This window comes from Seriola dumerili, unplaced genomic scaffold (genome assembly GCF_002260705.1).
Source record: "Seriola dumerili isolate Sdu_G_001 unplaced genomic scaffold, Sdu_1.0 BDQW01000219.1, whole genome shotgun sequence".
In the NCBI taxonomy this organism is placed as follows: Eukaryota; Metazoa; Chordata; class Actinopteri; order Carangiformes; family Carangidae; genus Seriola; species Seriola dumerili.
Window position 1 is genome coordinate 6803668 of NW_019174474.1, and position 27792 is coordinate 6831459.

General features: G+C 40.5%; 2 protein-coding genes across 2 annotated transcripts; both read left to right on the forward strand.

The window, feature by feature from the left end:
• The first annotated feature begins 1414 nt into the window (after positions 1 to 1414).
• On the forward strand, positions 1415 to 4890 carry LOC111228392 (poly(U)-specific endoribonuclease-C-like). Its single transcript, XM_022754235.1, has 8 exons — positions 1415 to 1523; positions 1761 to 1817; positions 1907 to 2006; positions 2084 to 2195; positions 2297 to 2418; positions 3394 to 3506; positions 3666 to 3816; positions 3899 to 4890. Exons 1-8 carry the CDS (start codon positions 1513 to 1515, stop codon positions 4172 to 4174), a joined length of 942 nt encoding a protein of 313 aa, XP_022609956.1. The 5' UTR covers positions 1415 to 1512; the 3' UTR covers positions 4175 to 4890.
• Positions 4891 to 5152: 262 nt separating this feature from the next.
• On the forward strand, positions 5153 to 27221 carry polr3b (RNA polymerase III subunit B). The gene is made up of 28 exons (XM_022754328.1): positions 5153 to 5293; positions 5655 to 5687; positions 5831 to 5887; positions 5974 to 6038; positions 6119 to 6194; positions 6658 to 6758; positions 6958 to 7049; positions 7177 to 7294; positions 8348 to 8456; positions 9353 to 9475; positions 12783 to 12899; positions 12984 to 13118; positions 14381 to 14542; positions 15116 to 15316; positions 15992 to 16154; positions 17385 to 17538; positions 17798 to 17872; positions 18008 to 18106; positions 18212 to 18339; positions 19482 to 19691; positions 19823 to 19981; positions 20875 to 20992; positions 21191 to 21333; positions 23450 to 23553; positions 24682 to 24848; positions 25708 to 25821; positions 26037 to 26210; positions 26848 to 27221. The coding sequence occupies exons 1-28, from the start codon at positions 5222 to 5224 to the stop codon at positions 26975 to 26977; spliced, it is 3399 nt and encodes a 1132-aa protein (XP_022610049.1). The 5' UTR covers positions 5153 to 5221; the 3' UTR covers positions 26978 to 27221.
• The last annotated feature ends 571 nt before the right edge of the window (positions 27222 to 27792 follow it).

Consider the following 27792-nt stretch of genomic DNA (forward strand, 5'->3'; position numbering starts at 1 on the left):
GAATAATAGTCTTCAGAGAGTAATGGTGAATAGATGGATTATCATTTAGATAATATAAAAATAAACTGATATTTATCTTTATGACTGAGAAGGTTCGATCTTCATATTACCCTCCTGCCTCCTCTCCTTTTTTTAATGTCTTTTTTTCCCATCTCTTCATGTCTCTCTTCTTTAATTTTTGCTCCTCTCCTCTTCTTTCTAAAAACAAATGGCAGACAAAAGGGATTAATATTTAAAAACTCTAATTTCACAATGCTTTAATCTAATGCAATTAAGCAATTCAAAAGCATTCAAATAAATCCAAATAAATTCACCTCAAAGCAATTCAATCCCAATTAATTCAAATAAATTCAAAGCAATTCAGATAAATTCGACTCAAATTAATTCAAAGAAATGCAATTCAAAGAAATTCAGTTCACATTAATTCAAATCAATGAAGAAAACTGAATTCTAATTCAGGATGAGGATCAAAAGCGCTTACCAGAAGACTTACCTTCAGGTTCAGCAGATCTATTGCGCCACCTGCTGTCAAACAGTTCGCTCCTCTTCATCAAAAGCCTCAAGTTCTTCACTTACATTGGCTCAGGGCCACAACCAAAAAGCCCAGGCTCCCTGCCCGAGGCTGGCACTGGGACCTGACGGAGGGGGCGCGCTGGTTTAAACGGCCTGGGTCTGGAATGAGGATCGTTGTCTACGTGTAGCGTTGCTCCGTCTGAAGGAAACAAATATCATCTTTAGATCACATAAACAAATTATTAACTGTTTTACCAGAACATCTTTATGGAAAATCATCACATTAAAAGTAGCACAATGCAAAAATACCCTGAATAAAACTCTAAGAATATAAGTCATACATTAAATTGCATTAAGCACAAAGTGCATGAATATCTGCAGTAAATACAAATAAGTGTCATTATTACATACAGTTTGAGCGCTAACTAAGTTTAAGTGTACAGAATAAAATTTATTATAACATTACTGAAAACGTGCCAATGGCAAACTAATACAATTCAGTCAGAATCTACTTGTGAAAACTGATTAAAATGACCTTTCATTTTGTCATATATTGTTTGACACAACAGAACCAGATTTGACTGAGACATGAGTTTGGCTAAATAACAGGAACTACTGTGGCTCTCAAGTGAAATCTGCACTTGTGTTAAATGTTTTACAAACCATGTTTTCTATGTGAAAACCTGTGTGAAAAGTACAGGGAACTATGTAAATACCAAATGAATGCATTTGAAGCTCAGATCACTCCTTTACTGCATTTGCAGAAATTCATCAAATCAATGGAGAGAAACTTCCCTGAGACAAAGCGCCCTCTGGTGTCTATACAATTTAAATGTGTGGACCTCAGAGCTAAAGGAGTTCATACTTGTCCTGATTTGCCCATGCGCAGTTAATGGACATGGTCTCGGTGCCTCGTGGAGACTGGACCTATAGCAGAACAGACAAGTGAGTACTCTGCTGTAGTCTGAGCTGAAGGAGTGGAAGCTTGCAAGAAGAATCATGGCTGCAAGGTATGTGTTTTTATTTTTGACCCTTACATTAATCTAAAAATGAATTTACTCCCTGTACACAAGTTCAATTTAACCACATTGTTGCAGTTTGTAAAACTGTCTGTTGTCTGTAATAATGTTGTTATTTTATTTTATTTATTACCACTGACTAATTACTGAAAGTCAGAATAACCAGGCTGTTATTTTTTCTCACTTCTAATATATTTATCCAAAATGTGTCGAATGTGTGATGTACAGGTTTTGTGGAGTCCTTGTCCTTGTTGCAGTGTTCCTCAGTGGGCTGAATGCATCAAGGTACAGTAGCCTGTATAAAGATTCCTCATGAGTAACTGTGTTTATTATGTTTGTCAGTATTTGTCAGTTGTGTGTACTTTCTGTAACAGACCAGCTTTAAACCAGGAACTATCCAATCTTTTCAATGAGCTGTGGAGGCTGGATGTGAATCGCATGACGCCTGGCACAGACTACACAATATCTGTTCAGGTATGTAACATACTCTCATTCATGCGACACATTCCCTCTCTTTTTACAAAGATGTATTCTGTGTTTGAACTGTCTAGGGGAGAGCCAGTTTTGTAAGCCAGGGCAGCCACGTTGTGCAGGATCACGCCACACAGCCTCTGTTCTCCAACGTTAATGAGACCAAACTAAAGACTACGACCACCACCTCCAGTAAGTGTGCATGGAACAGACAGGAATAGTTTCTCACTTTCTGAGTTTAAAAAGGCCATTTGCAGACTTCCCTACATTAAATGGGATTTCTGTGCTTGCAGGGTTCATGAAACTCCTGGACAACTATGAGCGGTCCACAGGCGTGACAGAGCGAGTCACAACAGAGGAGCAGACTGAGATTAATCTCTTCCTGGATGCCGTCTTACAGACAGAAGTCATGAAGGTACATTTGACATGTTACAACTAGTTGCATGTAAAATTCCACACACATTTTTAACAGTTCACTTACTCATTTCTGCTCCACGACAACTCATTTCCAACACTTGTTTGTTTTCAGTCTGTACTGTATGTCTTAGGCTTCTTAGACTAAGAAGATAATGTATAACGTATTATGTAAGTTGTTTTGTTTCCCACCAACTGTTTCTGGTTTGTTGTTTTCCTACATTTTGTGGTTTGGAGGCTGCAGCTGAACTCCTGTGGGAGAGTCTCTTCCTGTCTCAGATCAGCACTGTACACATTACTTCGTAGTGTTAGAGAGAGAAAAAAAACATCTAAAACATCTGTCTGCAGCTGTGGAATGCTGCGTTGGCCCCAGCAGTCTCCCCAAAGAGGATCACTAGAAAAATGTGAACATGCAGTACTTGCTTTATTTCAGAGAAATACATGTGATGAGATGGACCTGATGACTGTAGTTGACATCAGGACAAAAGTCCCAGTGTTCTTTCTCCACAAGAATTATTACAAGATATAGAGACATTTCACAATATAAATATACAAGATGTCTGTGGGGAAAAAGTTGCCTTTTCACAAACACAATCATAGACAGTGTGGTGAAATATGGTGTTACCATCTCTAATAAAAATAATAAAAATTGCAAAAATGCCAAAATACAGAAAAAAAAATATAAAAAGTGTAATAAAATAAAAAAACATATGCAGACAATAAAAATAGGAAACATTTCAAAGAGGAAATTAAAAAAAGATCAAGAAAAATGGACATACAGTAAAGATGATGATATAGAGGTATAAAATCGAAAACACAAATTCATTAAAAGATGTAAAGTTACAAAACAATATTATACATTTTAATTGTGTTGGATCTAAGTTGTCCTCTCTCATATTACTCATTTGATCCTTTCTTCATTGTGACAGAGTCCTGCACCAGAGTCACGAATGTCATACATGTGATCTCTCCACAGCGGACTCATAAGTACCTGGTGAGCAAAGGACAGTCCAGCGCCGACTTGAGGCTGTTTAAGAGTCAGCTAAACTCGATCTGGTTCAACCTCTACCGCAGACAGAGAAACACAGGGTGAGATACTGAAACAGCCATACGTAAGATAGAGACGCTTGTTCATTTGTTACATTCATCATTAAATCAGTATAAAAAGCAAACAAGGGATTTATAACATATAAATATATTTACTTTTCTTTTTTTTCTGTGGTTTTTCTAAATTGAAACATTCACCAGCCTGGACTCCTGTGGATTCGAGCATGTGTTTGTCGGAGAAACAAAATCTGGAACAGAAATTATTGGTTTTCACAACTGGATCCAGTTCTACCTGCAAGAAAAAAACAGTTTCTTGGACTACAAAGGATACAAAGCCAGGGAGCGTGACTTAGTAAGTGTAACAGATCATCACAAAGGAAATGGCCCAATAACATAATCTGTTGTTCTTAAAATCCATGTGTTTCTGTCCACAGCCTGATCAAGACGACCATGTTCTGAACCTCCAGTTCAGTTGGCACAATCTGGTGAAGCCTGTTGGAAGCGCCTTCATCGGGACCAGCCCCGAGTTTGAGATGGCACTCTTCACCATCGTGTTCCTCATAAACACAGACAGGAGCACCACGGTGCTGGTCAACATCGACCAGTGTCAGATGGAGCTGGTGGTCATCAGACACGGGCGCTTCCTCGGCACAGCATATCCCAAACTGCTCAGCAGCAACAGCAGACATATTAGGCAGCATGCACGCTGAATTGACTTCTGATACAAAGTGATACTCACGTCTTTGTTTGGGAACATGGGGCACAAATGGACTGTGGTTTGGTTTTGCTTAGTGTATTGCAAGACACACATGTTCATGTCTCTATTTTTATCAGGACTGAATTATTTTCATAAATAACAGTTTCAATAAAAAAATATCTGGTGCTTTTTAAAATCAAATATTTGGTGTTTTTTATGTTTTGTCTTCAGAAAATGAAATCACTTTCAATTAACCTTTGTAATACACTTAAATCATATCTTTGCAGTCATGCAATTAATTAAATTGTGAATATGTAGAAGAAATTCTTTATTTACATAAAACCTGCAGTACCACAGTGTGGAAGTACCCCAGTACATTATGTTGTTGTACACTGTTAAATGTCCTCAGGTATCAAAACTACATATGGTGTTACTGTTGACATTTTAGCATATGACCAGTATTTTAATGCTGCAGGTGGTCTGTGTATATTAATGCAAAAAGCTGCAAGTAAATTACTATTTCTGTCTATTCTTTCTATCTTTATCTGAGTTTTATTACATAACAGAGACAAAGCCCATTGGCAGGACAAGTCTAATAAATGAATATATCAGATGTGAGGCCACGTAAAGCCTCTATGTTGTTATCCTATTAATTATTATTATTTTTGGGGATTATAAAATAAATGCAGTAAAAGTATATTATCTCACAAAATTGAAACATTCAAATAAACCACCAGTATTTCAAAATCACATTACCTGGCTAAATGTTCATTTACCACCTCAGTTTGTGAGATGACACTTCAGACACTTGTAAGGTAACCATTCAAAAATGGATGATCTATACCAGATTATAAGAGCAGATAAAGCTATGATAACCCTGCGGTTTTTCAGCACCAGAAAATTACTAAAAGCGGAACACTTTCTTTGGTTCCGCCCGCACGGACGCTTTACAGCGTAACACGCGAGAGGAACGCATGTTGCAACGACTTCCGACGCCGTATATCAACACTGACTGTATGGCCAGAGTTTTATGTTTTACAGGTGAACAGTAGAAATAACCATGGAGGTGTTGGGAGGAGAGTTTTGTTCCATGACTCCGCAGGAGCTGGCGGCTCCTGTCAACACTGTGGCGGTGAGTTTACAGGAAGTAAAGAGTCAAAGTTTTACAGCACGAGTACAGAGAAGCTAACGTGGTGGCTGCAGCACAGAGAAACATAACAAAGCTGTAGATACAGTGTTTGTTTGTGGGCGGAGGGGGTTATTTGCACTTCACCCACAGATAATATGTCAGTTTGTTGTGGTTTGAGTTTGTTTATTCACGTGTTTACAATTTGCGCAGCAGCTGTCAGGTTGCTGCTTGTCGGCATTTTGACAACTACGTCTCAAATCAGCTACAGCTGCAGAGTAAAATATGTCAAGCAAGTTACTCTCACTGCCTGTCAATAACACACTTGACGTGGTACCTTTTTGTTTGTTTGTTTGTTTTTTGACAGGAAAAATGGAAACTATTACCAGCCTTCCTGAAGGTAACAGAACTCACCTGAATCTACCTGCTGTGTATCCCAGACATTTTGCTAAATATAATATATAATATATATATATTACGTAATTGTTTCAGCACTATACATCAGAAACTGCATTTTATTTAATGGCTCTATGTGTTTTCCAGGTGAAAGGTCTGGTGAAGCAGCACATCGACTCATTCAACTATTTCATCAATGTGGAGGTAAAACACGACCCCAGCATGTTTCAGTGTGTGTTACTGCTGCCTCAGTTTCATCTTGATTTCAGTTTGAGTGTCTTCTTTTACAGATAAAGAAAATAATGAAAGCTAATGAAAAAATCACAAGTGATGCTGATCCAATGTGGTACCTCAAGTAAGTCACATAACTTGTCTCTGCCCGCTTTAACTCACAGTAATCTAACACAGTCAGACCAAACGTTGTTTTCCTTCCAGATACCTCAATATCTACGTTGGCATGCCTGATGTTGAAGAAAGCTTCAACGTAACTAGACCAGTATCGCCTCATGAGGTGAGCTCTGTTTGTTATGAAGCGCAGTAGTATGGTTTTCATGTTAATTATGAACCATTGTTAACAGGTTTTTCTAGCTATAGATCAAAAAAAATATTTAGTTTGAGGGATATTGCTGAAACAATAAGTTAGTTGACAGAAAATGAATTGCTATTTTGATAATTAAGCAAAAATGTCAAATTTGCTTGTACCAGCTTCTTGCATGTGAGAATCTGCTGTTTTTCTCTATTTGGATTGTTATTTTCGGGTTGTGGACAGTTTATCATACATAAAACTCAACGTGAAGTCATCACAGTGGGTTCAAGAAGTTTTTTATGCATAATTTGCACGCATTTGATGATCACTTTGATAATACTGGGAAGTGTCCACTGTCAAAGCATTAGAATAACTGCACAGGTCCAAATGTCACAACATTTCACTCTGCTGGTGAGATACAGCTCATCATTCCTGTTTGATTCCACAGTGTCGTCTCAGAGACATGACCTACTCAGCGCCCATCACAGTGGACATAGAGTACACTCGCGGCAGTCAGAGAATCATCCGCAATGCCCTGCCGATTGGACGGTATCATTGTTTTTTTCTTTGTTTGTTCTACGGAGTAATATCTTAACCTCTGACTTTCACAGTCAAAACCTCACAGACAAAAATCCTGTTCACTCACAATGATGTTGTTTTCTTCATGACTGCAATAGTCATGTACTGAATATTACCACAGTCTTGCTCATATCTATTTGTTGTTAATGTAAATCTGTGCTTTTCTCAGGATGCCGATCATGCTGCGAAGCTCAAACTGTGTTCTTACAGGAAAGACACCCATGGAGTTTTCAAAACTCAATGAATGTCCTCTGGATCCAGGTACACGATCATAATACAACTTGATGGAAACCAAAACATGAGACAGAACAACAGCAGTAGCCCAAGTTATTTGCTGGTGTTCAGTTTCAGTAGTGATTAAATCACACCACACTGTGCTTCTTCACAGGGGGCTATTTCATTGTGAAAGGTCAGGAGAAAGTCATTCTGATCCAAGAGCAGCTGTCCAAGAATCGAATCATTGTGGAGCAGGACAGGAAGGGTGCAGTGGGAGCCTCAGTTACCAGGTACTGTAACTACATCTCCCATAACGCTTTTATTAAAGCTAGTGCAGATTATCTACAGCCATGCTGTGGATTTGAATCCAGCTGCTAGTGAAACACACAACACTTCAGCCTCAAACGCAGGCTCAGGCCGTGTCAAACAAGCTCTTAAACTGTGGTCAGGAAGTCCTACTTTTTGCTTCATTTGCATTTTTAATAATTTGTATTTTAAATTTTGATTTATGTTTAAAATTAAAGAGTTTTCTTCTTCTTTAGGGTTAGGGTGTTTACTGCATTCCTTCCTTTTTCATTCATATTTTCATTCTTTACATCCATGTTTACTTGCTTACAGTCTTCTTCTCTGCGTGTTGTTGGCGCATTGCTGCATTTCTTGACATGGTACTGCCACCTGTGGATTAGTGGAGTAGTGTGAAACCATTCCTAACTGAGCTAAATACCCCGGACGTATCTAAGTGGCAGCCATAAGAAGAGATGAAGTTTAATTCTCAAAATGCTGAGGAAAGGAGCTTCAATGTTTCCTATCTTATCACCCTTAGCATAGGATACACTGGACCTTCTTTTATGAAAGGAAAGGAGATAATGCTGTGCCACAATTCCTTGCGGCAGCAACATTTTAAGTGACACATGATTGCATCGGTAGACCCATGTAAATGTAGAAACAACAGAGCATCTATTTTATGTTTGTTATACAATGCATAAGAATGCTATATATAGGAATCCTTGCATGATCGACTGAGCAACACTCAACTTTCTCAACTTTTTATATTTCTTTCATTTTATTTTATTTCAGCATTTCAGTCCTGTCTCTCTTCTTTTTGTGGTTAGGAAAGGAGCATCATCCATGTGTTATAAAGTTGTTGTTTTTTTAAATCCTCGCTCTTGACACCTGAAACTGTCTCATTTGCAAGAAAAACACATTGTTCTCCTAAAACTGTGTTCCTTTTGCTTTAATTGGTTCCTGATTTTCCCATTGTTTTGTGAAAATGTTCTTCTTCAAACCTTCTGTTTCTTCATCTGCTCAGAGTTTTCTTTTTAATCTTGTCCTTTTAATTCCAGCTCCACTCACGAAAAGAAAAGCAGAACTAATATGATCGTTAAACAAGGCAGATTCTACCTCAGACACAACACGCTGTCGGAGGACGCTCCCATCGCCATCATATTCAAGGTAAAAGAGATTTTGCTGATGATGGGCACAGACATAGCTGATGCGTCCAGTAGAGGGTGCTAAAAGACAGCTAGATGCTGCTGGATGAAGCTGTTGTTTTTCATTGTTACACCACAGACTGAAGCGAAAACTCCTGTTTGTTCCAAAAGTAACTTTATCTGATTGAATACCTTTTTATTTTTAACTCTGTTTTAGTGCATCTCCCCGAACTGTCTTTAATAGATGATTTCACACAAAATGAAGAATTCATCTATTTAGTGAGAGGTTTTGCTACAGGTTAGTGTGTAGATAGAAGTCAGTTTTCAGTAGTTCTTCATCAGATTGATTTTCATGTGTCGCCCTTTGCTCTCAGTGAAAATGTCAGTTAGCCAGCTGGCATCATTAGCTTCTTTCCCTCTGAGGACAAATCTCTCCAAACATGTCAACTTGTGAGTGTTGAGTGCTCAGAGCTGAAATCATTATCCACAGGACACAGTTTGCATGCTCGCTCTGTTTGCTGTGCACTTGTATATCCTGAGTGACTTCTTCCCAGTCTCTCTCCCCCTGTGTTTGGCAGCGACTGCAGAAATAACCTCAGATCCAGTGTGAGACAGATGGGATTAGTTCCCACAGCCTCACATTTCCATAAGCAAATGTCAGACAACCTTATGACTCACAGTACACCTCTCCCTCCCTCCCGCACACCCTTCTTATATCTCCTGGCTCTCCTCTTGCTCCAGCTACAAAATGTCTCCTCTTTGTGCTTTTCACTTAACCAGCAAGTTCCTATGTGGTTACACAAATTAAATATCTAAACGGTTTTTCATTTTCAAACAGTCCACATATTCTCTCTCATCTCGTTTTCTATTCAGTTCACATTCCAGAGCTCACACACTGTTTCCATGTCATCCACACAGGGTATGGGCGTAGAGAGTGACCAGGAGATAGTGCAGATGATCGGTACAGAGGAGCACGTCATGGCCAGCTTCGCCCCGAGCCTGGAGGAGTGCCAGAAAGCCCAGATCTTCACACAGACTCAGGTACCTCAGTGGTCCACATCTGCCATAGCAGAGTGATGTGCTTGAAATCAGGTTCATGAAATTAAAGGGAGGTTCCATAAACTTTGCACATAAAAGTCGGTTTACAAGTCGCAGGGAGCCCTACTCAGCCTCAGGAGGGAGCTTTAATTCTCCTTTTTTAATTGGATTTACAAAGACAATTTTACAAGTAATGCAGTCATTGCCCATGCTTTTTTTCTTTTTTTAAATCATCAAAGGATGAAAATAAAACTGGTAATCATAATAAATAACAATACAAAAACAACATGGTACATACAGTACAATATTTAGAAGACAAGAACAAGAAAGACACATTAAAACACGTGTGAAAGAATTAAAAAACTAACTTAATGGGTAGAACCAGGACATGAATTTGTTTAATGTGTTGATGATATTTATTATTTTTTATTACTTTTAAAGTCTGTGAAAATAACCCTGATGGTGTCACATTTTTCTCAGCTTGAACTTGAGACTTTGAACAGATTCTCTGTGGTACAAAATGTAGGTGTGAAGTTTGAAGGATGAAAGCATTTACCAGGCAAAGAGGGACTTATAAATAGATGCTTTGTTTCATAATGAGAAATGTAAGGTCAAAACATTTTTTAACTTGATCTATAGGTAAAGAAAAATGACAGTGTATCTTGGCCTCTAATGCATTGATTTAGTTAAAGCAACAGTTCAACATTTTGAGACGTGCTTATTTGATTCCTTATTAAATGAGAAGATTGATAACACTCTCATGTCTGAGGAGTAAATATGAGATGACAACCTGCAGCTGTTTAGCTTAGTTTAGCACAAACACTGAAAACAGGGGGAAACAGCTAGCCAAGCTTTGTCTAACAGTAAGAAAATCCATCTACCAGCACTTGTAGAGCTCATTAATTGGAGTTTCAGCTGGTGACCTGGCAACCTCCCATGACAACAAAAGTCACAATGTCACATGACCCCGTGTAAAACCACAACTTGTCTCTTTATTCGTCAGTTTTTGTAAAGATTAAACAAGCAAGATTTGACATGTTAAGTGGTGAGCTGTCTTTATACTAAGCTAAGCTAATCACCTTCATATTTACAGACATGTCAGTGGTCTGGAGCACATAATCATATTTCCCAAAACCAATGAACCATTGATTGATGCTTTAAGGATTTTTTTTGAAAACAAGTATATCATGATGTGACAAGTCTGTGCAAAATCACACATCAAAATAATAAAAGCATTAACCATTATGCAGTACACGAGACCAAACGTTTGTGTAAAACAAAAACTTAATTAGTTAATTTATTTAGTTTATAAATCATAGCTTGTTCAGAGTAATTGATTTGGATAAGAGAAATTTGTAGAATGATAACATTATAAGGTTTACAGTGTGATTCAACTGTAAGTCAATAAACAACAGGGTTGAATTATGAGCCAGCCCTGATGTGTGCCCATTGACTTTGTTGGCCATTAACTGCTGCTGACAGGAGGTATTTTCTTTGTCTCTCTGTGATCAGATGACTAAGGTTTTGTCTTACCAGTCAGTTAAGTAACGCTTTTCATGCGTTATTCAGGAGGCCCACGTGTTTTCTTTGACATCTACAGATGAATGCAATCGGCCAATTTGTTTTTCATAAAGATTATGTTGTTAGAGGAACCACTGATGCATTGATGAGGCCATATTTGCTTCCTAGCAACCAGTCGCTGCAGCTTTCTGGTTCGTCTGTCTGCCAGCCTCCATGATGTCTTTTCATGGTATTCATTGGGTCATTGTATTGTGCACAATGAGGCCTAAATCTATATAATTAAAGGCAGATAAGGCTTAAGAAACATTGTTATCAGATTATGATAAGTAATCTGCCTAAACCAAATTTGAATGTCATCTTTTTATTTTTAGTAATGTATACTCATCAAAATTTGAAGACAGATTTTATATATATATATATATATATATATATGGCAGGGTGGGTGGTCTTGCAGAAAGTCTTCAGCCTCATTAACCTTTGACCTTCTCTATAGATGAGTAGAGGGCTCCAGAAGCACACTGACTCAGGTGTTTGGTGTGCCTGTGTGCACTATGCCCTTTGTGATTCACTTGACTTCCCACAACCCTGATACATGCGTCGTCTGTGTTCCTACCTACAAAATTCCACACATGTTAATCATTTCACAACAAAATTTGCATCAAAGACACTTAAATCAATGCCTTTTAATGCAGCAGTTGATTATCATATTGCAATATCAACTGTTGACCAGGGCTGGGTATCAAATCTCAATACCCTTTGAGCACCAGTCGAAACGTGTCCATAGCATTCAGTATCGAAAACCGTCAAGTGTCAAAAAAAGTTGTGGAGCATCCTAGAGTCTAAAACTTTGACCAAGTAACTGCAATGTCCCCAGTTCTGTGGCATGCCCTCCACCCTCTCTCACTGCTCATTATCTGTCACTTCTCTATCGTCTGGTGTCAAAAAAGGCAGAATGTAAAAAAAAAAAAAAATTTATATTCTTTAATCAGATATTTCCAGAACTAAATCAGGATACTTTCTAACTTTAGACTTCTTCATCACTGATGCATTGAATTATTTTGTTAATTGAAATACTGAGTTTTCTGACTACTGGATTAAAATATGTGAAACACTGTGTAATGTTCATGACATAATAATTATTCTCAGTCCACTGATTTTTTTTATTTTATTTTATTTTTTTATTCTTCCTTGTGACATTTAAGTTACAGTTTGGGTTATTTGACAGTTGTGTGAGATACTCACACAGTCAGTGTATTACCTGCAGTAGATTGTGATCGGCACTTTCACGTTGGAGAAACAGACAAGAGCATTGGCATGGAAGCTGAGTGATGTGCTGCTGTGGACGGGGTCAGCGGGAAAAATTTGTTTGTCTGGTAACAGAAAAAACACACACTTACATTCAGCCTTTCATTACATTTTCTGGCGCAAACAACTGATCTGCAGCGTAATATAGTAGGTGTGCTAGTGCGTACTAATACAGCAGTTCAACGGTTGAGAAAATGTAGATCCAAAGGAACGGGCTGTTTGTCAAGATAAAGCAGTGAAAATACTCAAAATAAAGCGTACACTTCAGCTGATTTCGGTTTTATACTCAGGAGGTTGGATTGGGTAGGTAGATGAGGGAGTTCAATATTTTAAACAAAGGAATCAAAAAAATTATTGTTTGGATATGGGGTTTGAAACTCATCGTATCGTTACCAGTAGTATAAATTACCACGATACTCTGTTCTTCTGTTGACTGCTCCCTGACCTCTGCTGCTTCTGCTGCGTCTGCTGCTCTGTGTCTCAGGCTCTGCGGTACCTCGGGAATAAAGTGCGGAGACAGCGCATGTGGGGAGGTCCCAAGAAGACCAAGATGGAGGAGGCCAGAGAGCTGCTGGCATCTCTTATCCTCACACACGTGCCTGTAAGTAAACACATAGAGAAGAATCATGGATGATTGTACTCAGTATATTAGACAACGTATCATTATTTTTTGTTTTGTCTGCAGGTCAAAGAGTTTAACTTTAGGGCCAAGTGTATTTACCTGGCTGTGATGGTGAGGAGAGTGATCCTGGCCCAGGGCGACAACAAGGTGGACGACAGAGATTACTATGGCAACAAACGTCTTGAGTTGGCTGGACAGGTAAGCCTCTATGCACCTGTCCTTGTGGTCTCATTTACAGCTTGTACAATACCTAATTTAATCCTCCATTCAGTCAGTCTTCTTATATTTCACATTATGAGACAAAAACACCAGACCAATTAAGTTCAGTTTATTTGTTAATTTGTCAACTGATCAACAGGAAACTGCAAATGAGCCAGAGTTCAGTTCTGACTTCAAAGGCACCCCGTTGAACTGTGTGTTTATTTCATTCATCTCTGTGTAACTGAAAGGTGTTTACTACCTTTCCTTACTCAGAGAGCCGCTCGAAAACAAAACATGTTTGATGCTTATTAATAATACGTGTATAGAAACGTGCCAATAACGCTCACATGCTTTAGTGTAAATGGATCACAGGAATTGACCAGAGGACAGCGGCTGCTCCAGCCCTGATCTCTCACCTGCATCTTTGTTCCTGCCGTCTCCTTTTAATAAGACTCTCATTATTTTCCCTCAGCTTTGTTTTTCCCTGTTTTGTTTTCGTCCCACCTCCCCCTGTATTTCAGCCTGGCTTTGTCAGGAGAGAGATATGCGGTGGCACCAAAATCCCGAGGCTGAGGAAGCATGGGGATTTTTCAGCACCGTGACAATAGAATTGCTGCCTTGACTGGAGCGATTGAGCTAATCCGCAGGCCCGGCTCTGATAATGTAATTACTGCTGTCTTAAGGCCTTTAATTTCCCCCCCAACCTGCTCTGTATAAGGAGCAGGAGATGGGAGGAGGGGGAGCACAGAACCCTCTTTCAATAGGGGGCTTACACACTAACAACGCCAGCAATCTCCTCACTCTCCAATTATGGTTCCCTGACATTCAACTAATTGGCCTGGCTGCGCAACGGAAGCTTAATTTCTTTATTAATTTCAAGCAGCGTTGCCTGTTTGTTTTTGATGTATGCTAATGCACAGGGTGGGTGGGGGTTGTGAGAGAGGTTGCCTCCTGTAGGCCTGGCGGAGGAGGACAGGGACCTGGGATGGAGGCCAGGTCAGGCTTATCACTGAGCCAGCACACCTGGTTATTAAATCTGACTGTAAATTTACCTCAGCGCTGATAAGAGACATACGCAGATGTAGAGTGCCAGGAGATCTGAGAGTCAGACTGTGTGAAGAAACGGTGACGCCTCAAACTCTGAAATGATTGTTGTTCTCACTCTGTGTTTAGTTTGGAGACTTGACCAGTGAATAATATCAATAAAAAAAAAACGTTGTTAACAGTCTTGGTAACAATGCAGTCTCTGTCTTTTCTAGCTCCTGTCTCTGCTGTTTGAAGATCTGTTTAAGAAGTTTAACTCTGAGCTGAAGAAAATCGCCGATCAGATCATCCCCAAGCAGAGAGCAGCTCAGTTTGATGTGGTGAAGCACATGAGGCAGGATCAGATCACCAACGGCATGGTCAATGCCATATCCACGGTGAGTGTGCTCAGATCTGAGACCATCAATATGATGAATTGATTAAATAGAAAGGATGCAAGTTTCCCCTGGAAGAACATGGATCAAGAATAAACCTCCATGCTGAATAGACTGAAAAACCTGCCAGTTAGTTTCATTCTTGAAAACACTCAGTACTCACTGCTAAGATTCAGCTGTACACTACATCTTCAAAATATATTATTATTATTATTATATTTTTTTTATCAGATGTTTTAGAAATGTTTGATGGCTATACACAGTGCGGATCTAAGTGTAAGTGATCTATATTAAAACAGCATAAAGGTTTTAAAACTAAAAATCTAGTTTGCACTCATAAATAAAGATCAGATGATCTGAACAGATCTGATGTCAGAAGTTAAACAGGCATTATCTGAGCTCAGAACACTGTGTTGTAATTGAAATCATGTTTACCTCTCAAATTAGAAAGCTTTGAACACACCAGCACACTTCTTATTAGCCTAATCAATATGATAATCCCACATGTGTTAATAGGCAGGTTAATAAAGAGCAATTAATACAGATTTTTTTTCTTGCTTTTTTTTCTGTCCACAGGGAAACTGGTCTCTGAAGAGATTCAAGATGGACCGTCAGGGTGTCACCCAGGTCCTGTCTCGTCTCTCCTTCATTTCCGCTCTTGGCATGATGACCAGGATCTCCTCCCAGTTTGAGAAGACCCGGAAGGTCAGCGGGCCACGTTCCCTGCAGCCGTCACAGTGGGGCATGCTGTGTCCATCTGACACCCCCGAGGGAGAGGTGAGTGAGTGGCAGCCACACCTGCCCTGATCCTGCCGACCCAGTGAAGTGGTTACACTAACAGTTTTTTGCCGTAAGACATAAGTTGACAGTTGTGGGAGAAAAGAGGTCGAAACCTTTTGTCTTCACTCCAGAACAATGGTCTTAGATCACACTTTGAGACACATCCGCCAATGACTGATTAAGAGCTTTGGCGAGCGGACACATGCTTTGGCAAAACTCAGACAGTGTCAAAACCTCAGATCAAATTCAAATTCAAATGTTATTTGATAGAACATTACAAGTAAAATCCACTTTTGCCTATCATTTAAAGTTATTTAATGAGGGTTAGATTTAATTAAGATTTAATTTGTTTTTGTTTGTTTTTTTTACCCCCTGTGATGCTTAAAGACGATGAGCTAGCATCAAACAGGGAAATAGTTATTGTCAGGTTTGCATATACTGAGCAGACCTGAGCCACAGGTTACTAGTTGTAAAGAATCAGAGGACAGCTGCTTGAAAATGTCATAAGGTCCACTAAATATCGTTGTAGTTTGATTTTGTGCGGTTTTCACAAATGCTTGTGGCGTAGTATTCTTGTGTCATGTGCAGCGTCATTCAGAGTAAACACACATAAACCTACACTTTTAAACACCTGCGCGTGGTTTCGATCATCTATTTGTTCTGGTTCCGTAGGCCTGTGGTCTGGTGAAGAACTTGGCTCTGATGACCCACATCACCACCGACATGGAGGACGGTCCAATCATCAAACTGGCCTTCAACCTGGGGGTAGAAGACGTCAACCTGCTGTGTGGAGAGGAGCTCTCCTACCCGAGCGTCTTCCTCGTCTTCCTCAATGGTGAAGCTCCACTGCACCAGTAGAGCCTAACAAATAAATAACCACAGAGAGAATTAGCACTGGATGCTTTTGCTTCAGATCACTTGAAAAGAAAGTCTAATCCTCCCTGTTTTAAATGCATTGCTTATGAACATGAAAGGGAAAATATTCTGTTTAGTTTACAGAAGGTAATTTTGCATTTTGCAGGACGGCTGATAAGTCATTAATTTCATGGCAGCAGTAGGTATTATTCTTGAGTCAGAACTTGGCCCCTTAATTACTGTATATGTTTGTCTCACCACTGATAACTGTCAAATTATATTAGCTGCCATACCATTTAATTAGTTGGTAGCAGCAGGTGTCAAAGCCCTTCAGAGTGTGTTCACTGCAAATGTGCCCTCACACAGAGGCAGAGCACAGTGTCTCCTCTGTTCTCCAGTCATTTGTCTGTCAGACTTGATATGAACAAACCCCTGCAAGCATTTTGCCATGGAGGTCCAGAGTACTCTACTGTATATGTACGCTGTTTCTTTTCAGAATTTAACCAAAACACTGTTAAATATCTACCTGCTGCAGCTTTTTGATCCACCATGGATATTTCTCTAAAGCAGAGCTGAAACAATTAGTCAGACAATTGATCAGCTGGAATTTTGATTGTCGATTTTATCTTTTTTTTTTTTCAAGCAAACATGTCCATTTGCTGCTATTCTATTTTATGTCAATGTGAACACCACATCTTTGCATTTTAGACTGTTGGTCGAAACAAAACTAGTAATTTGTGATGGGCATTTTTCACTGTTCTCTGACAGTTTATGGACATGAAGATTAATTGAGAAAATAATGGACAGATTAATTTGTGATGTAAATAATCACTACTTGGAACCCTGCTTTAGACACAAACTGGGAGAGAAGAGCAGGAAACAAATGCATAAATTATTACATAGAACAAAGAAATGACAAAGAAATTACTTCCAGTGATTCTGCTCAGCTAAATATGTAAATCTTCTCGTCTAACTGGTGGTAAGAAAGCAAACAAATGATGATTCCTTCAATCAAAGACAGTTTATCCTGGTACAGCACTTGCACGTTACAAAATATATCTTGATGTAAGACTGACAACATTATACAGTCAGAGGTGATAGCTGGTAACATCATTTGAGTGTTTCCACAGTTTTGTAAACATGGGAATTGACCCTGTCTTTATGCCTGTCCGTCTGTCTGTCCACCCACCTGTTTGTATCACGTCCACAGGTAATATTCTCGGTGTAATTAGAGACCATCATAAGCTGGTCAACACCTTCAGACTGATGCGCAGGGCAGGTTTTATCAACGAGTTCGTGTCCATTTCCACAAACTTGACCGACCGCTGCGTCTACATCTCGTCTGATGGAGGACGCCTCTGCAGGTAAGGAAGACATGAGACCAACAAACTTATACTCAAATAAAATAAATGTTATTGATGTGCAATAAATAGAACACACTCTGTACTTGATAATTAGAAAAACTCTCTCTCAAAGACTCGGTTGCATTAACTGAGTCTTTGTAAAATGCATTATTTCAGTTTTCCTACAGAGGAAGTTTAAATTTGTTGCTTTTTCTTTTTTGGATCAGAATAAGAAGATTACACTAAATTTAAAGACTTTTTCTATGTTGTCCCCCGTCAGGCCGTACATCATAGTGAAGAAGGGGCAGCCGATGGTGAAAAACAAACACATTGAAGATCTGTCGCAGGGCTACAGGTGAGGCTGGGAGTCAGTCAGGTGAACTACTTGTTTGGAGATTTGTTTGCCGATAATCGTGTACATCAAAAGAGCAGATCGTCTGAATTAGTTTATGTGACTTTTTATTTTTTTTTATCATTTCTGTAACTCCAGAACCTTTGAGGATTTCCTGCATGAGGGCCTGGTGGAGTACCTGGACGTCAACGAGGAGAACGACTGTCAGATCGCCCTTTATGAACACATGATTAATAAGTGAGTGGCGTTCTATTCCGCTGACATTAAAATAACTGGAAAATGATCCTTCTTTATGTCAAATCAACACACTGCTCCCTCTTTAATTTATTTTCATTTCTGCAGAGACACAACACACTTGGAGATTGAGCCCTTCACGCTGCTTGGGGTGTGTGCCGGCCTCATTCCATACCCCCACCACAACCAGTCACCCAGGAACACATACCAGTGCGCTATGGGCAAGCAGGCCATGGGTAAGACTCAGCTTAGCAGGTAGCTTCAGTCAGCAAGCAGGCCATTAAAGTGTGAAGATCTCAAATCCCTCCTTAAACATCCTCCACACAGCTGCAGTGTTTCTATGCACACACACACACACGCACACACACACACACACACACACACACACACACACGCTTACAGTAATTTGATCTCACATGAACACTATTCTTAAGCCTCCTAAATCTGCTGGTTCAGAGTTTACAGTTTTATTTGCACAAGTGAAAATCATTCAAAAGGACATTAGAATAACAAACAACATAGATACAAGTAGCCTGCTGGTTCGTCTCCCCCAAAACTCTGCTCCTGCTCTACTTCTTGTCAGAATACATTTGTATGTGTGATTGAGTGTTTTTCTTGTGTGTGTGTGTGTGTGTGTGTGTGTGTCAGTGTGTGTGTGTGTGTCAGTGTGTGTGTGTATGTGCATGGACATCAAACATGGGGGGCTTGTGTAGGTTTGCTATTGTGCTGTGTGTGCGGAGGCCCTTTCCCTGCCAGTCACCCAGAGTGTCATTAGCAATTCATTGTGTCTGCTCTGGCTGTGCTCAGGGGGTCAGTGTGCTCAGCTGCGAAAGACCACAGAGTGCGCACCCGCAGCTCCTTGGTAACCAAAACTTCCCCAAACGGCCCTGCTAACATTCGTAAGAGCCTCTGTCACCCCCAACCCACTGCTCTACCTCCGTTCGTCCCTTCCTCCCCTCCCCCCATCTTTACAAAAACACAGACTGGAACTATATTTGGCACAATATCCTCTGCCTTGTCCGTTTTGTGTGGACAGCCCTATACATGTGCAAATCTGGTTGTGTGGCCCAGGCCTATTATCAGAGACTCTGTGCTTGTAGCCTGATTGTGAAGTAATAGCATCTGACAAATGTCAAGGCTTCCAGGGAGGCCAGGCTTTATGCCATAACTGGCCCCGTTCCTCCACTGTGCTGCTCCGAGTTAATGCTAACCAGGCCCAGCCCTGACCCACCCTACAGGAAGATTAAACACTTCTAATATTTGATCTATAGACAGTTGGACACTTAAAATGTGCATTGAAACACTGAAAATTTCAATATAATGACACTTCTGAGTGACAGGAATCATTTTGCATATATCATATTGATCTCCTCTCCAGGTACTATCGGCTACAACCAGAGGAACCGTATCGACACTCTGATGTACCTGCTGGCGTATCCTCAGAGGCCCATGGTCAAAACAAAAACCATCGAGCTGATTGACTTTGAGAAGCTGCCTGCTGGTCAGAACGCAACCGTGGCCGTGATGAGCTACAGCGGCTACGACATTGAGGACGCTCTGGTCCTCAACAAAGCCTCACTTGACAGAGGTGAGACCTGACTTTAGAATTTTGATTAAAATTTCATTGCAAGAAGGGCAGCTGTTATGAGATATTTGTCATCACTGACCAGTTCAGGTAGCAGACATTTAGATAGGTTAATGTGTATGTTATCTTTCCAGGATTTGGCCGCTGCCTCGTCTATAAAAATGCCAAGTGTACGCTGCGGCGTTACACCAACCAGACCTTTGATAAGGTGATGGGGCCCATGCTGGATGCTGCCACGCGAAAGCCCATCTGGAGGCACAGCATCCTGGATGCTGACGGTATCTGCTCCCCCGGTGAGTTCCAGCAGGACTGGTGGAGGCCCAGCATGCTTTGCTGCTCCTCATCAGACTCTACTGCTGCAGTAAATGTGCTTGGCTCTATCATAAATTATACACAGGATCATTTAGTCTGTAGTGTTTCACTGCTTGTCAGCTTGTCCAGATCTCTTACTTTATATGATGTAACAGCTGGTGAAATGTGTTAAGGGTGGGACATAATAACAAAGTAGGCTGAAGTCTGTCTAGTACTGACTGGATGTTTCAGCAGAGTATCCAGGTTTTATTTTTTCATTTTTTTTTTTTTAAATCGCGGCTTCATTTTGTGTTGACATGTTGACATACACATACCACGATTCAATAAAGGACACTATCACGGTACAATGAGTTAATTAGCATACTTCATGTGCTTGCTTACATTTGATTGTTTCATCAGCAGGCACTGACAGCTTCAGACAGCGTGGCATTCAAAATGACTTCAAAACAAAAATGTACGTGACAGTTAGGTTGGATAAATAAGTCTTTTTATACAAGTTTCTGCGACACAGTATCCAGAAGAAGTCAAGTTGTTCACAGTGTAAAGCAGCTACTTCTGTAGGTGGAGAGATACACTGGTCATTATTGTATTATAAATAAAAGAGGACATTTAAGTTGAATTGTTGGAGTCAAATTCAAAGGAGGTGAACAGAGAGGTTGTTGTTGGTGTGTTATCAGTCACCTGTTGTCGTTCAGTGTTTGATCCAGATTTCAGAGTGAGACTGGATTTATTTAAGTTCTGGGAAGTAATAAAAATTTTGTGACCCAGCCTTAACAGCTCCCCTGAAAGAGCTCATGATGGCCTTCAGTTTATGTGAGCAGGCCATGCTAGAGTCGTAGTGTAATGTCCGATCTATCTTGTGTGTGTGCCACAGGTGAGAGAGTGGAGAACAAGCAGGTGTTGGTGAACAAGTCCATGCCAACTGTCACCCAGACACCACTGGAGGGCAGTACCCAGCCAGGCCAGCCCCAGTACAGAGACGTGCCCATCAGGTGAGTGCACATGAGCTCCTAGCACCACCACACCCACCCAAACCTACATGTGCACTGTGACCTCAGCGTGTGTCACCTCACTGTTGGCCCACCTGTCTGTACGTAGACTTGGAAAATCAACAACGCAACACAAAACATATCATGCTGTGAAAAAAAAAAAACTAAAAGACATTGGCAATTCTGTTTTTTTTTTTGCAGCTATAAAGGCTCAACAGACTCGTACATCGAGAAGGTGATGATCTCATCCAACGCTGAAGATGCTTTCCTCATCAAAATCCTCCTGAGGCAGACCAGGAGACCAGAGATAGGAGACAAATTCAGCAGTCGTCACGGACAGAAAGGTGCCAACCTCAGCACTGTCACCCCGTCCTCTCTCTGAAACGAGGGCAGCATGTTGAGCTTAAACCTGAATGTGCACAATACAGAAAATTGCATTAATATTCACCACTTCAAGGACCTGTTGTGAGAGATTGTAAATGACTGGACAAAAAAAAAAATCTTTGGTCGTCTCTGTGTCGGAGCATTTGTTGAGTCAAGTCCCAGTGGCTGTTGCTCTGTCACTGCCCCCCTGTCCTCATCTTTCAAGAGCTCTTTTCAATTAATTGGCTCTTTGTCCTGTGCCAGACTATGCAAATTTATTACACCCCAGCAGTATTCTGCTGCTACTGGGGAAAAAGTGTTTACAACCTCCATTGTTTTGCAGCACCTCCCCTATAGAGGGCTTGTATGATGTTTTAATCAAAAAGCTAACTGGCGCCATGCATAATTTACTCTCTTCATTAACGCGGTGGCCACTGGGCGGTCAGCTTAGGATGAGACAAAGTCTTCTGTCTCAGTGACGGAGAGAGAGGGGTCGCCACGGGGTTAGCTGGAGGAGATCTGGATGGAAAGCCCCAGATGTGCAACTGATGTTTGGCTAGTTTTTAATTAGAGTACTATGTAGTCACGTTCAGGTGTTCACAGCTACTTTTAGAAAGTAGGAACGCTTGTAAAAACTACATTTTTGCTCCCGGTGGGGTTTTTGTATTTTGAAATAACCACCTTTTCTTGCTTGACAAACATTTTGAATAGAGTCCTGAACTGAATCCTAAATCAAGGTTGTATTATTTAATTAGAAGTGAATTTGGCCGCAGCGATAGATCTCCCAGCTACTCATGACTAGTCTCATAAGTCCTGGTCAGCAGAGCAGAATAAGTTAATTATTTACCTGTCACACACACACACACACACACACACACACACAGCTGTGGAGGTGGGGGAGGAGGTGGAGTGGTTGTCAGTAGTAGGGGCCCATTGTGCGAGCCTCCAGCGTGGAGCTGTATGAGCTGTGATGGAGGGCTCTGGACCCTTGCTGTTGTCTTGCCTTTCTCTGCTGATTTCATGCCTCTTTTATCATTCACTTTCACACAAAACAAACAACACTAAGGATGTCTGATATGGGAACTTGTGTCTCTCTCTCACTCTCTCTCTCTTCACCTTCTCCACCATTTTCCACTTTCCTTCCTCCTCCTCTCATTCCTCTTTCATCCTACTTTTTACCCTGATATTCAAACTTTTTTGTGAACTGCCTTTTCTTTCTTTTTTGTTTTCCCCTTTCGCTTTCTCTTCTGGCCCTGTCGTACTCGCCTTTTCTCTTTTCTTTTCACCTTCTTCCTGCTGTTGGATAGCTTTCAAGAAAGTCGTTGCACTTGTTCCCGGTCAACATCCTGTTACAACATCCTGCAAGGCATCAGCAGTCTGCTGTGTGCTGTGTTGCCGACTGGTCGGCTAATAGTGAATTTTTCCCACGTGCTCGGATTCAATTTCTCCTCTCCAGTTGATCCCCCAACTTCCTCTGAGTTGAACTGAAAGTCATGGATGTGTAATCCCGGTCTCCCTGTCAAACTAAGCACCTTTCTCCACTTCCTGCTCTCCTTCTCTTCTCTCCTCTTTCTCTTTTTTTCATTTGCAAATGGGCCTACAATCTGTTTACCCTGGCCAGGGAAGAGTGCTTCGGCCCCTCAGCAAACATTTGCACTCACACTTAAACTCCTGGCTACCAGGGCGCCTGTCCCCCACGTCATGTGAATCAAAAGAGGAGGACCCTGTCTGTCCACATGAGTATGGAAATGTCAGGAGGTCCACACCAAGCTTCAAGCAGCAATACACACAACAAAACAGTTTTACTACAAGTTTGCTATTTCTTAGTCAGAACTGTGTGGTCAGTTAGGTCATTGAATATATTTGCTTTTAACTATTTGCTGAAAACGGAAGATATAGCTGCGCCTAACTTTTCCTCTTTTCTTTATTTTTGTTTGATCTGTTGATTCTGTTTTAGATTAATTTGTCTGTGAAGTGTAAAGAAAAAGGCCAATCACGTCACATCTAATCCTCACATGCTCGATAAATTAGTAAAAATAGTATGTGCATTGACCTCAATATGTTTTGTGTTTGTTTGCATGTGTCCGTATGTTTCAGGTGTTTGTGGCCTCATCGTCCCACAGGAGGACATGCCGTTCTGTGACTCGGGCATCTGTCCAGATATTATCATGAACCCTCACGGATATCCCTCCAGAATGACGGTAGGGTTGCAACTAGCAATCACTGTCATTTCTAATTAATCTATAAAGTATCAATCAGTTGTTTTTTCTATAATGGGGATATATAATCAGGATTTCTCAGAGCCCACAGTGATGCCTTGTTTTTTCCAACCAACAATTCAAAAACCAAATCTGTTCATTATTGGGTCATATAAGAAAAGGAAAATCAGCAGCTACTAAGGTTTGGCATTTGTGCTTAAAAAGTGATGATTAATCAACTATCAAAATAATTTGTGATTAATTTTCAGTAAGTTCTGTAATCACCGAATAATTTCAGCTCTGATATTCTGCGTGACGTTTACCAGGGAGCTGATATCAACTTTAGTTTCAGTGTAAAGGTGGTAATTTGACACCTAGAACCTGTACACGGCTGTTATTTGTGATCTTTGGCTGCGAGCTCAGTCTGAATCACCCCAGTCTCCGTGTTGACCGTCGCTCTTCATAAGTTTGTGTCGGCTCTTCTGAGACAAAACCCTCATTATTCCTGCTCCTCTCCTCTCTGGGTTATCATTGGCTTCCAGAGCACACGTCCATTGACGCCGCTAAGCAGCAATCTTACTGTTCACAAACAGATATTTGTTGCTGCAGAGACGGCTGCCAGCGAAGCTGCCTCCTGTAGCAGTGTGTGGAAGTTTTATCAAACATGCACAGTACATCTGAACTGTAGGATGGCACTGAATGTGAATGACATGAAACTTGGCTCTGTATCTGCCTGCTTTTTGTCCCTTACACTGTAAAAACTTGAATGATCTTTACTGCTGAAGTTGTCAGTGCCAGTGTGTTTGCAAGCAGTGGTTGTCATGGAAAAGACTTAGAAATGTTTGGCTCGGGAGGATGTTTCTGTGGCCTGAGAGTGAAATGAGAGTAGGTGTTTCCTTTTATGTGATGGGGTCAGGGGTCCTCTGGGTGCGACCTCAGTGGAATTGTTGAAATCAGTCATCCTTAGGCCGCTGGTCCCACCCCGAGGCGTACATGTGTAACCTAACCTCACCCACAATATCAACATTTGGTGCCAGGAGACGATGTAAATCACAAAAGACATATATTATGTTTATGAACGGAGCCATTGTTTTTTGTCTTGACTTCTAAGACTGTGTCTGATTCTGTCAGGTGGGAAAGTTGATTGAACTTCTGGCTGGGAAGGCGGGAGTCCTAGATGGACGGTTTCACTATGGTACGGCCTTCGGAGGCAGCAAGGTGAAGGATGTGTGTGAGGACCTCATCCGTTATGGATACAACTACCAGGGCAAAGACTATGTCACCTCAGGAATCACTGGGTAATAAAAAGATTAACATACATGTCACATAACTGCTCAACATTTTCCAAAGTATGCCTTTTTTTTTTTTTTTAAGGCTGTGTTTCCGGGGCTATTTTAAATATGTATTTGTTTCAGTACATTATGAAGAGCAGCTTGTGTAGATACGAAACATATCAAACACTTCTCAGAGTGATGTCATGATTTCATGGTCATGGTGTAGCAATCAGAGACTGTTTTGATCATTCTTCCTCGTTGGTGGAGTCTGAGCTCACTGGAGAGCAACATCTTTTTTAGTTATTCAAGATATTAAATATTTCCTTCTCTATGTTTGTCCAGGTTTGCTTAAGACAGGAACATGTCTCTCCAGGCTGCACACAAGCACATTCACATGGCTGTTTTCTTTTGAAACAGTGAGACTACAATTCACAGCTGTTTTTTCTGTTTGATTTTCCAACAACATAGCTCTAAAAGAATCTTGATAGTCAGCTGTTAAATATAGGATGTCTGAGCTTCCCTGAGACACCCGAATGCACCATCGTCATCGTGATGTTTTCAGCATCCAGTGTTTTTAAAGCAGCCCCTGCTCTCACATTACCATCAGACAATAACACAACTGTGCTGAAAATAGCTGAGCACAACTTACATGAGCACAAAATGATTCAAACTGTCGGCGAAAGAGTCAAAAATCAAAAATCACACAATCACATAAAAACAGAAGCAGAAGATGTTACCAGCAAATGTTTAGTATTTTGTGTTTGATAAGTGACACTTTTTATGTTACTAGATTGTGTCCTAATACAGATAATCGTCATTGTATTGTTCAGTAGATATTTATGGATGAATTAGCTTGATTGATTGACTGCTGTATTTTCCTCAGTGAACCACTGGAGGCTTACATCTACTTTGGACCGGTGTATTATCAGAAACTGAAGCACATGGTCCTTGATAAAATGCACGCCAGAGCACGAGGCCCCAGAGCTGTTCTCACCAGGTAATGTAAGATATATATGTATGTGTGTGTGTGTGTGTGTATATATATATAAATATATATATTTTTTTTTTTCTTTTTATTGAATGATAAAATTTGAGCCATAGAAATAAGCTAAATTGTCAAGAAAACAATACAATTTCAGATATGGACCAGGTGGATTATATTCATCTGTCTCACCCCTCTGTGCGTCCTGAATATGTTTGTCTCGCCAACAGGCAGCCGACAGAGGGACGATCCAGAGACGGTGGTCTGCGTCTGGGCGAGATGGAGCGTGACTGTCTGATCGGCTACGGAGCGAGCATGTTACTGCTGGAACGCCTCATGATTTCCAGTGACGCCTTCGAGGTGGATGTGTGCGGACAGTGCGGCCTGTTGGGATACTCTGGGTGGTAAGTTGAACACCTCAGTCGACAGCTACAGAGCTGAAGTGCATCATCAGAGTGCACGACAACTGCATCATCATATAACGGAGACCAGAAACTGTGGTGGTGTCTGGATGATAGAACCATCTGTTGAACATACAGCTTGACCTTTTCAGTAAGTTATTGCGAGTGCTGTTGACATTGTATGACACCCGGAAAAGTGAACATCAGAGCTTTTGTCATTTACTCATGGCAACTCACATGATCCAGTGTGCATTGATGTGTTCTTCATCACCCGACTAACAGCCTCTCACTGGATACTGAGTCTGCACTTTTGCCCTAAAGCTGTGGTCTTTGTTCATCACAAGTTGAAACTGGGAATTTAATATTTAAGTATTTAGGGAGATCTAATTTTTTGGATTCAGATTTATCAGTGGAAATGTTTCCTAGGTGCTGTCTCCTTAAAAAAAAAATATATATATATCCAAATTATTTCATTGTTTTCAGGTAACATGCTTCTGCCTCATCTCCTCAAAGTGGCAGGCAACATAATGATTGCTGTTGCTGATGTTTAAATAGTTTACATCTTACAATGCAGACCAGAAACCGGTAATAGAGCAGATGGACGTACGGTCAGTAATCTTCTGGTTTCTTTTCTTTCCAGGTGTCACTACTGTAAGTCGTCCTGCCACGTTTCCTCTCTGCGTATCCCATACGCCTGCAAGCTGCTGTTCCAGGAGCTGCAGTCCATGAACATCATCCCCCGACTGAAACTGTCACGTTACAACGAGTGACCAGGACAGGGACAGAAACACAGTATATGTGAGTGAAAGGTTTAGAGTCTAAGATGTAACTTACAAAGTCTGAAACAGGTTGGTTTGTAAAAGCTGTTTGAGCTTTGAATGAGTAGCAAGAAACGGACTGAGGATTTTTGTTGGTGTTCACAAACCAAAACAGTGTGAAGTTTAGAACATGTTTTTCCTGTTTTTCATTTATGTTGATACTTTCTCACCATGATGCTCTTCATATGTGTACATAATAAACACAAAAAGATTATTTCAAATCACCTGCTGTGTCTTGTACAATTTGATTACTTTTAACTCAGCTTTTCCTGTTTAATGACAAATATTAAAATAGGTTCAACGTTTGTTTTGCAATCATCAGGTAGCCTCTGGTTTTCATGTCAGAGACCTGAAACTTTTTTACATCCATCACACTCAATGTTTCTCATCTTATTTTGGTCAAAGTTACATGATTTTTTGGGCGTCCAGGTGACATCCCTGGTTCGATTCCAGCCAAAGAAATTAGTTGCATGTGAATCCACCCCCCCACCCCTGCCAAAAAAAAAAAAAAAAAGTTATTTTGTTATAAATTCAACCCCAGAAAAACGGTGCAAACATGGAAAATAATAATGTGAATTGGACAGGACTGGGCAATATGGTTAAAATTTTTAGTTGAAATAATAGAAAATAAGTTTATTTTCTGATATCTTTAAATGTCAGATATTGTAGTGTTTTGCATTACATTAGACCAAATTCTTCATGTCTAGAACAAAAACAACTTATTTTGTTTTTGTTTTTTTGTTAGGCCTGCAACTAATGATTCTTTT

Bases quoted from the DNA above. Each gene is read 5' to 3' on its own strand.
- LOC111228392 (XM_022754235.1), top strand. The intron at 2,007-2,083 runs GTATGTAACATA...TGAACTGTCTAG, and splicing joins ACTACACAATATCTGTTCAG to GGGAGAGCCAGTTTTGTAAG. The intron at 3,507-3,665 runs GTGAGATACTGA...AACATTCACCAG, and splicing joins CGCAGACAGAGAAACACAGG to CCTGGACTCCTGTGGATTCG.
- polr3b (XM_022754328.1), top strand. From the start codon at position 5,222: ATGGAGGTGTTGGGAGGAGAGTTTTGTTCCATGACTCCGCAGGAGCTG. The intron at 6,195-6,657 runs GTGAGCTCTGTT...TTGATTCCACAG, and splicing joins GACCAGTATCGCCTCATGAG to TGTCGTCTCAGAGACATGAC. The intron at 26,211-26,847 runs GTAAGTTGAACA...TTTTCTTTCCAG, and splicing joins CTGTTGGGATACTCTGGGTG to GTGTCACTACTGTAAGTCGT.